Source organism: Oncorhynchus mykiss, chromosome 5, assembly GCF_057628025.1.
Source record: "Oncorhynchus mykiss isolate SJ-2025 chromosome 5, ASM5762802v1, whole genome shotgun sequence".
In the NCBI taxonomy this organism is placed as follows: Eukaryota; Metazoa; Chordata; class Actinopteri; order Salmoniformes; family Salmonidae; genus Oncorhynchus; species Oncorhynchus mykiss.
The window spans coordinates 22,345,911-22,356,219 of record NC_143026.1 but is presented as its reverse complement, the minus strand read 5'-3'; the positions used below and the strand labels follow the sequence as shown (position 1 = coordinate 22,356,219).

The following is a 10,309-nucleotide window of genomic DNA, read 5'->3' as shown; positions in this document are numbered from 1 at the left end:
ACAGGTTTTACAGGCCTGTAATTTAGACTGCTGGCTATATGTACAGAAGTCTGGTAAAGACATAGGCCTGGGGAGTTTGGCTGGGACTGGAGAGACATACCACAACTAGTCTTGCTGTACCAACGACTGGGCTATACCAAGGTAGCACTGCCCCTGACCAGGGATCAGCCAACGTAGCGATGCCCGTGACCAGGGATCAGCCAACGTAGCACTGCCCCTGACCAGGGATCAGCCAACGTAGTGATGGCCGTGACCAGGGATCAGCCAACGTAGCGATGCCCCTGACTAGGGATCAGCCAACGTAGGGATGCTCCTGACCAGGGATCAGCCAACGTAGCAATGCCCCTGACCAGGGATCAGCCAACGTAGCGATGCCCCTGACCAGGGATTAGCCAACGTAGCAACGCCCCTGACCAAAGATCAGCCAACGTAGCGATGCCCCTGACTAGGGATCAGCCAACGTAGCGATGCCCCTGACCAGCAATCAGCCAATGTAGCACTGCCCCTAACCAGGGATTAGCCAACGTAGCAACGCCCCTGACCAGGGATCAGCCAACGTAGCGATGCCCCTGACCAGGGATCAGCCAACATAGCACTGCCCCTGACCAGGGATCAGCCAACGTAGCACTGCCCCTGACCAGGGATCAGCCAATGTAGCACTGCCCCTGACCAGGGATCAGCCAACGTAGCACTGCCCCTGACCAGGGATCAGCCAATGTAGCATTGCCCCTGACCAGGCATCAACCACAGGACTATATTGCCACCCATTGGATTGAAATGGGAATGACAGCAAACTTAGAAAATACCTTAACCTCACACTACACCAATGCAAATTATTAAAGATGACCAATGTTTGAAACTGTGATCGTTTAATCACCAGTGAGTCTCGACACAAATCACCTCAGACAAAATTATGAAGATCACAACATTTATTCATAGCAGAGAGAATGACCCCAAGCCCCACGGTGTATAGTAAGTACCAGACTAGCACACATTCTCACACAGGATCTCAAAACATACACCACATAACCACATCTGAGGAACACAGCATAGGATCACTCTATAATGTCTTTACACACTACAGGATCTTACATTAACACAGATGAAGACAGAGGGACGCGGTGAGTCCCACGACCAGCATGGTGACATCACACTGTCCCTCTGAGGTGGTGACATCCTCATAGAGCAACACATCAGCCAGTGACGTCATATCAGGATGTCAAACCCCACCCACTGGGGGAAACTCAAACCAAGTTACAACTAGATACAACACAACATCAACATCATTAATAAACATTCTGTAAGAAAATAAATATCAATAATATTATTATAATAATATACCCATTGGTCTTTAATGACTGGCCAAAACGGGGATGTCATGGCCGTAGTGCCACGTTGAAATCCAATGGAACTACAGTGATGGTTCGTTTTCTTAGGTGGCATTTGAAATGTTTCAATTGTTAATATTAAATGTTCAGACTTTTCAACAGCTCTCGTGTTTAGTCGAGTCTATTCTGAGCAGATATAATCCTCCACATTCAAGCTCTAGGTAACAGGTTTCATCTCCCCTTTCATCAAGTATCAACCCACACAGAAATACCTTCAACAGCATTTACAGATAGATACTTCCCCAAATCAAATACTACATTACAACAGCCCCAAACTTCCATTAATAATTTAGCCTTAATCATTTGAGGGTAAAGCTATGTGTGTGTGCATGTGTGTGAAAATGTGTGAAAATGTGTGTGTGTCAGTGTGCGTGTGAGTCAGTGTGTGTGAGCAAAGCTATCATGAGTGTCTTTTGTGTTTAAGGTAGCTGTGGTGTGTGTACATGTGTGTGTGTACACATGAATGTATGCTTAAGGTATAAGTGGTGTGTATGTCTGCCTCCTCTTCTCCAATCTACTCCATCTCTCTCTCCAATGCCTCCACAGAGCGTTTCCTAGCGAATAGGTGGGTGGGGTCTCTTCCTCTCATGCTGGGCTGGATCTTGAAGGAAGGAGGCGACCCCATTGGCCAGCGCCAGCCAGCGGGGGCTGAGTTAGGACCCTGGTTAGAACCCTGGGGGCAGTGTTTGTTCTGCAGCAGCTGGAAGAGAGTTTCCATGTCTGGCCCCAGCCTAGCAACAAGCCCTGCCCTGACCACAGCCACTGTCTCCTCATCACAGGCTAGCAGGGACTGGAGCAGAGTGCTGTAGTACCTGGAACACACACACACACCGTGTTATGACATACACACAGTACGAACAAATAGAAAATGTATGCACTCACTACTTTAAGTTGCTCTGGATAAGAGCATCTGCTAAATTACTAAAAATGTAAAAGGTTAGACACACACACACACACACACACACACAAACACACACACACACACACACACACCTGTTGGGGAAGTGTGCAGGGACCTGCACCACCTCTCCAATGGCCTCAGGGTTAGAGCGAGCCACACCACAGATGTCCAGTCTACTGTAACACTCCTCCTGGACCTAAACACACACATACAATAATTTAAACTCAGAAACTAGCACTTCATGTTGACACACAGTAAAGGACGAAGGGTGGCCAAGTGGTTAAGAGTGTTGGGCCAATAACTGAAAGGTTGCTGGGTTGAATCGCAGAGCCAACTAAGTGAAATATCTGTCAATGTGCCCTTGAGCAAGGCACTTAACTCTAATTGCTCTGGATATGACAAAAATGTAGAGCTCATTTCGGCACAGATAGGATGATATGAAGGCTGACATGGTGTGCATCTCTAATAAAGCAGAGGGACTGACCTCAGAAATCATTCTCTGGAAGACTCCACAGCGCCTGATGGTCTGAAAGACTTTAGACGTGACGCCGTTGGCAATACACCTCAGACTCTCCTTTACAAATGTCTTACCCTGCACACACACACACACAAACACTGGGTTAGAGTCACTGAAGTGGGTCGTCAAAAAAGTGTGTGTGTGTGTGTGTGTGTAGGCTTACCTGTGTGTTAAAGGTAGCTGCGGTGTGAAAGAATAGTTGACAGATATCGTGCATGCCATCAGTGTCACAGGTAGAATTCTCCAGGCAGGCAAATGTACCACATCCCACGGCTAGAGCGCCATTCAAACACCTAGCCACATCCGCTAGAGAGAGAGAGAGAGAGAGAGAGAGAAAGAGAGAGAAAGAGAGAGAAAGAGAGAGACACACAGAGAGACACACAGAGAGAGAGAGAGAGAGAGAGAGAGAGAGAGAGAGAGAGAGAGAGAGAGAGAGAAAGAGAGAGAGAGAGAGAGAGAAAGAGAGAGACAGAGAGACAGAGAGAGAGAGAGAGAGAGAGAGAGATAACTTTAGCAATGGTCCAGTCCTCTTGACAGAGGCTGTAATGGAATAAACTAACATACATTAAGGAATTTGCCTATATCTCTAGCCATGGCAGTGTACATATTTTTTGAATAAAGGCAACTTTCATAACCACCTCTTGTGCATGGACCTAATACATCCTGTCTCTGCAGACTTTTCGAATAAGAACTGCCGTTTGAAAATGTTTCACAGTTGGCTAACCAGATGTAGGCTACTCACAGGGGCTGTTGGATGAGAAGCGTGCACGGCGAGGAGAAGCTTCCTCCGGGTCGGTGTCGAAGGTGGCGGCAGTTCCCAGGACGAGGAAGACCGCGCACAGGCCGAATTTTGCGAGCATCTTGTCAGATGGTGATGTTCTTCGATGGGATAGGTTGGACAGGTCGGCTTGAATTGTCGGTGGAGAACAGTTGGGCTGTTGATATCTGGTTCGTTCACTGACCGGTGTTAGTTACGGGCTGTTTTTATAGCCGTTTTTACATACATCACTAGATAACCCACGGGTTTGTCCAATCAGCGCCCGGCATCTCCAGTGGGGGTCAGCGGCGCGCGCCATAGAATGTTTCCACTGAGCTTGCGCTTTGGAACTTTTAAACTTTCCGTGCGTGGGCTTATATTTATTCATGATAGAACTTTCATTGTGAACACTGAAACTCTTGTGATGATTTTATTCCCAAGTGCACTGTGTTGTGAATTACTTAAGTAAAATACTGTATTGAAACAGGCAGGGAGGGAGCAGGCCTCGAATCCTAGCCCGAAGTCCAACGCGCTATCGACTGTGCCCCAAAAGCATGCTCAAGCAGCATAGTCGTTATCCGCGTTTATAAACACAGGGTCGTTATAATACTTTAAAAGTACAACTTCATTATTTTTTCGGGGTATGTGTACTTGATTTCACTGTTTATATTTTGGATACTTTTACTTTTACTTCACTAAATTCCTAAAGAATGTACTCCATACATTTTCCCTGACACCCAGAAGTGCAAGCTACATTTTGAATGCTTAGCAAGACAGGAAATGGATCCAATCCACACACAAGAGAACATCCTTGGTCATCTTCTGCCTCTGATCTGGCGGACTCACTAAACACAAATGCTTCGCTTGTAAATTACAGTTGAAGTCAGAAGTTTACACACACCTTAGCCAAATACATTTAAACTCAGTTTTTCACAATTCCTGACATTTAATCCCAAAATTCCCTGTTTTAGGTCAGTTAGGATCACCACTTTATTTTAAGAATGTGAAATGTCAGAATAATAGTTGAGAGAATGAATTATTTCAGCTTTTATTTCTTTCATCACATTCCCAGTGGGTCAGAAGTTTACATAAACTCAATTAGTATTTGATAGCATTGCCTTTACATTCTTTAACTTGGGTCAAACATTTCAGGTAGCCTTCCACAAGCTTCCCACAATAAATTGGGTGAATTTTGGCCCATTCCTCCTGACAGAGTTGGTGTAACTGAGTCAGGATTTTTAGGCCTCCTTGCTCGCACACGCTTTTTCAGTTCTGCCCACAAATTTTCTGTAGGATTGAGGTCAGGGCTTTTTGATGGCCACTCCAATACCTTGACTTTGTTGTCCTTAAGCCATTTTGCCACAACTTTGGAAGTATGCTTGGGGTCATTGTCCATTTGGAAGACCCATTTGCGACCAAGCTTTAACTTCCTGACTGATGTCTTGAGATGTTGCTTCAATATATCCACATACTTTTCCATCCTTCTGATGCCATCTATTTTGTGAAGTGCATCAGTCCCTCCTGCAGCAAGCACCCCCACAACATGATGCTGCCACCCCCGTGCTTCACGGTTGGAATGGTGTTCTTTGGCTTGCAAGCCTTCCTTTTTTCCTCCAAACATAACAATGGTCATTATGGACAAAAAGTTATATTTTTGTTTCATCAGACCAGAGGACATTTCTCCAAAAAGTATGATCTTTGTCCCCATGTGCAGTTGCAAACCGTAGTCTGGCTTTTTTATGGTGGTTTTGGAGTAGTGGCTTCTTCCTTGTTGAGCAGCCTTTCAGGTTATGTCGATATAGGACTCCTTTAACTGTGGATACTTTTGTACCTGTTTCCTCCAGCATCTTCACAAGGTTCTTTGCTGTTGTTCTGGGATTGACTTGCACTTTTCGCACCAAAGTACATTCATTTCTAGGAGACAAAAAGCGTCTCCTTCCTGAGCGGTAATGATGGCTGTGTGGTCCCATGGTGTTTATACTTGCGTACTATTGTTTGTACAGATGAACGTGCTACCTTCAGCCGTTTGGAAATTGCTCCCAAGGATGAACCAGACTTGTGGAGGTCTAACATGGAGGTCCTGTGGACTGTGGAGTGTACCCCTGGCTAACTTGAAATACAAAACAAACAAAAACATTTTTTTTTTGCAATTACATTTACTTTTGATACTTAAGTATATGTAAAACCCAATAATTTGAGACTTTTACTCAAGTAGTGTTTAACTGGGTGACTTTCACTTTTAGTTGAGTAATTTTCTATTAAGGTATTGTCATGTTGTGTCTTGTCTCTGTCCTTTCCCTTCACCCTGTCTCCCTCTGCTGGTCGTTGTTATGTTACCTTTTCTCCCCCGCTTTCCCCCAGCTGTCCCTTGTCTCCTCTAACTACCCATTCACCCCGTTCCCCACCTGTTCCCTTTTTTCCCTCTGATTAGGTCCCTATATCTCTCTCTGTTTCTGCTCCTGTCCTTGTCGGATTCTTGTTTGTTTGTGTTTCATGCCTGAGCCAGACTATCGTCATGTTTGCTGTAACCTTGTCCTGTCCTGTCGGAATCTGCCGGTCTATCTGAGCCTACCTATGTGTGGTTATTAAAGAAGCTCTGTTTAAGTTAGTTCGCTTTTGGGTCCTCATTCACTCACCATAACAGAAGAATCCGACCAAGAATGGACCCAGCGACTTCGGATCCTCTCCACTCAGCCGTCGGAATCCAGGGAGCGATGCTAGGCAGACACGAGCAGGAAGTGTCTGCTGCTCGACATGCCGTTGAGACCCTGGCCACCCAAGTCTCCAACCTCACAGAACAGGTTCACCATCTCCGCCTCGATCCACCGGCCACTTCCAGGGCTTTCGAATCTCCGGAGCCCAGAATCAATAACCCGCCGTGTTACTCTGGGGAGCCCACTGAATGCCGCTCGTTCCTCACCCAGTGTGATATTGTGTTTTCTCTCCAGCCCAACACTTACTCCAGGAGCACTGCTCGTGTCGCCTACGTCATATCTCTCCTTATTGGACGGGCTCGTGAGTGGGGCACGGCAATCTGGGAGGCAAGGGCTGAGTGTACTAACCAGTATCAGGACTTTAAGGAGGAGATGATACGGGTTTTTGATCGATCTGTTTTTGGGGAGGAGGCTTCCAGGGCCCTGTCTTCCCTATGTCAAGGTAATCGATCCATAACAGACTACTCTATTGAGTTTCGCACTCTTGCTGCCTCCAGTGGCTGGAACGAGCCGGCTTTGCTCGCTCGTTTTCTGGAGGGTCTCCGCGCAGAGGTAAAGGATGAGATTCTCTCCCGGGAGGTCCCTTCCAGCGTGGATTCCCTGATTGAACTCGCTATTCGCATTGAGCGACGGGTTGATCTGCGTCACCGAGCTCGTGGAAAGGAGCTCGCGTTCTCCGTTGCCCCCCTCTCCGCATCACTACCATCTTCCTCTGCCGGCTCGGGAGCTGAGCCTATGCAGCTGGGAGGTATCCGCATCTCGACTAAGGAGAGGGAACGGAGAATCACCAACCGCCTCTGTCTCTATTGCGGTTCTGCTGGTCATTTTGTCACTTCATGTCCAGTAAAAGCCAGAGCTCATCAGTAAGCGGAGGGCTACTGGTGAGCGCTACTACTCCTGTCTCTCCTTCAAGATCCTGCACTACCTTGTCGGTCCATCTACGCTGGACCGGTTCGTCAGCTTCCTGCAGTGCCTTAATAGACTCTGGGGCGGAGGGCTGTTTTATGGACGAGACCTGGGCTCGGGAACATGACATTCCTCTCAGACAGTTAAGGGAGTCCACGGCCTTGTTCGCCCTGGATGGTAGTCCTCTCCCCAGGATTCAGCGTGAGACGCTACCTTTAACCCTCACTGTTTCTGGTAATCATAGCGAAACCATTTCTTTTTTGATTTTTCGTTCACCTTTTACACCTGTTGTTTTGGGCCATCCCTGGCTAGTTTGTCATAATCCTTCCATTAATTGGTCTAGTAATTCTATCCTCTCCTGGAACGTCTCTTGTCATGTGAAATGTTTAATGTCTGCTATCCCTCCTGTTTCCTCTGTCTCTTCTTCACAGGAGGAGCCTGGTGATTTGACAGGGGTGCCGGAGGAATATCACGATCTGCGCACGGTGTTCAGTCGGTCCAGGGCCACCTCTCTTCCTCCACACCGGTCGTATGATTGTAGTATTGATCTCCTTCCGGGAACCACTCCCCCCCGGGGTAGACTATACTCTCTGTCGGCTCCCGAACGTAAGGCTCTCGAGGATTATTTGTCTGTAGCTCTTGACGCCGGTACCATAGTCCCCTCCTCCTCTCCCGCCGGAGCGGGGTTTTTTTTTGTCAAGAAGAAGGACGGGTCTCTGCGCCCCTGCATAGATTATCGAGGGCTGAATGACATAACAGTTAAGAATCGTTATCCGCTTCCTCTTATGTCTTCAGCCTTCGAGATCCTGCAGGGAGCCAGGTTTTTCACTAAGTTGGACCTTCGTAACGCTTACCATCTCGTGCGCATCAGGGAGGGGGACGAGTGGAAGACGGCGTTTAACACTCCGTTAGGGCACTTTGAATACCGGGTTCTTCCTTTCGGCCTCGCTAACGCTCCAGCTGTCTTTCAGGCATTAGTCAATGATGTCCTGAGAGACATGCTGAACATCTTTGTTTTCGTTTACCTTGACGATATCCTGATTTTTTCACCGTCACTCCAGATTCATGTTCAGCACGTTCGACGTGTCCTCCAGCGCCTTTTAGAGAATTGTCTTTTTGTGAAGGCTGAGAAGTGCACTTTTCATGCCTCCTCCGTCACATTTCTCGGTTCTGTTATTTCCGCTGAAGGCATTAAGATGGATCCCGCTAAAGTCCAAGCTGTCATTGATTGGCCCGTCCCTAAGTCACGCGTCGAGCTGCAGCGCTTTCTCGGCTTCGCGAACTTCTATCGTCGTTTCATCCGTAATTTCGGTCAGGTGGCCGCTCCTCTCACAGCCCTTACTTCTGTCAAGACGTGCTTTAAGTGGTCCGTTTCCGCCCAGGGAGCTTTTGATCTCCTCAAGAATCGTTTTACATCCGCTCCTATCCTTGTTACACCTGACGTCTCTAGACAGTTCGTTGTCGAGGTTGACGCGTCAGAGGTGGGCGTGGGAGCCATTCTTTCTCAGCGCTCCCTCTCTGACGACAAGGTCCACCCATGCGCGTATTTTTCTCATCGCCTGTCGCCGTCGGAACGTAACTATGATGTGGGTAACCGCGAACTGCTCGCCATCCGGTTAGCCCTAGGCGAATGGCGACAGTGGTTGGAGGGGGCGACCGTTCCTTTTGTCGTTTGGACTGACCATAGGAACCTTGAGTACATCCGTTCTGCCAAACGACTTAATGCGCGTCAGGCGCGTTGGGCGCTGTTTTTCGCTCGTTTCGAGTTCGTGATTTCTTATCGTCCGGGCTCTAAGAACACCAAGCCTGATGCTTTGTCTCGTCTCTTCAGTTCTTCAGTAGCCTCCACTGACCCCGAGGGGATTCTCCCTGAGGGGCGTGTTGTCGGGTTGACTGTCTGGGGAATTGAGAGGCAGGTAAAACAAGCGCTCACTCACACTCCGTCGCCGCGCGCTTGTCCTAGGAACCTTCTTTTCGTTCCCGTTCCTACTCGTCTGGCCGTTCTTCAGTGGGCTCACTCTGCCAAGTTAGCCGGCCACCCTGGCGTTCGGGGTACGCTTGCTTCCATTCGCCAGCGTTTTTGGTGGTCCACCCGGGAGCATGACACGCGTCGTTTCGTGGCTGCTTGTTCGGTCTGCGCGCAGACTAAGTCCGGTAACTCTCCTCCTGCCGGCCGTCTCAGGCCGCTTCCTATTCCCTCTCGACCGTGGTCTCACATCGCCTTAGATTTTGTCACCGGACTGCCTTCGTCAGCGGGGAAGACTGTTATTCTTACGGTTGTCGATAGGTTCTCTAAGGCGGCCCATTTCATTCCCCTTGCTAAGCTTCCTTCTGCTAAAGAGACGGCACAAATCATCATCGAGAATGTTTTCAGAATTCATGGCCTTCCGTCAGACGTCGTTTCGGACAGAGGTCCGCAATTCACGTCTCAATTTTGGAGGGAGTTTTGCCGTTTGATTGGGGCTTCCGTCAGTCTCTCTTCCGGCTTTCACCCCCAGTCTAACGGTCAAGCAGAACGGGCCAATCAGACTATTGGTCGCATCTTACGCAGTCTTTCTTTTCGCAACCCTGCGTCTTGGTCAGAACAGCTCCCCTGGGCAGAATACGCCCACAACTCGCTTCCTTCGTCTGCGACCGGGCTATCTCCTTTTCAGAGTAGCCTCGGGTACCAGCCTCCGCTGTTCTCATCTCAGTTCGCCGAGTCCAGCGTCCCCTCCGCTCAGGCTTTTGTCCAACGTTGCGAGCGCACCTGGAAGAGGGTCAGGTCTGCACTTTGCCGTTATAGGACGCAGACTGTGAGGGCTGCTAATAAGCGTAGAACGAAGAGCCCTAGATATTGTCGCGGTCAGAGAGTTTGGCTCTCCACTCAGAACCTTCCCCTTAAGACGGCTTCTCGCAAGTTGACCCCGCGGTTCATTGGTCCGTTCCGTATTTCTCGGGTCATTAATCCTGTCGCAGTTCGACTTCTTCTTCCGCGATACCTTCGTCGCGTCCACCCGGTCTTCCATGTCTCCTGTATTAAGCCCGTTCTTCGCGCCCCCGCTCGTCTTCCCCCCCCCCCCCCCATCCTTGTCGAGGGCGCACCCATCTACAGGGTCCGCAGGATTTTGGACATGCGTCCACGGG

General features: G+C 48.8%; 1 protein-coding gene and 1 long non-coding RNA gene across 2 annotated transcripts in view; one reads left to right on the top strand and one right to left on the bottom strand.

The window, feature by feature from the left end:
* Positions 1 to 10,309, top strand: part of LOC149983201 (uncharacterized) — a 192,424-nt gene that overhangs the window by 180,988 nt on the left and 1,127 nt on the right. The window lies entirely within an intron of this gene.
* On the bottom strand, positions 867 to 3,709 carry LOC100135946 (stanniocalcin). The gene is given in 5 exon segments (NM_001124290.1): positions 867 to 2,200; positions 2,382 to 2,485; positions 2,774 to 2,881; positions 2,970 to 3,112; positions 3,549 to 3,709. Coding segments are annotated over 5 exon segments (771 nt in total). The 5' UTR covers positions 3,667 to 3,709; the 3' UTR covers positions 867 to 1,902.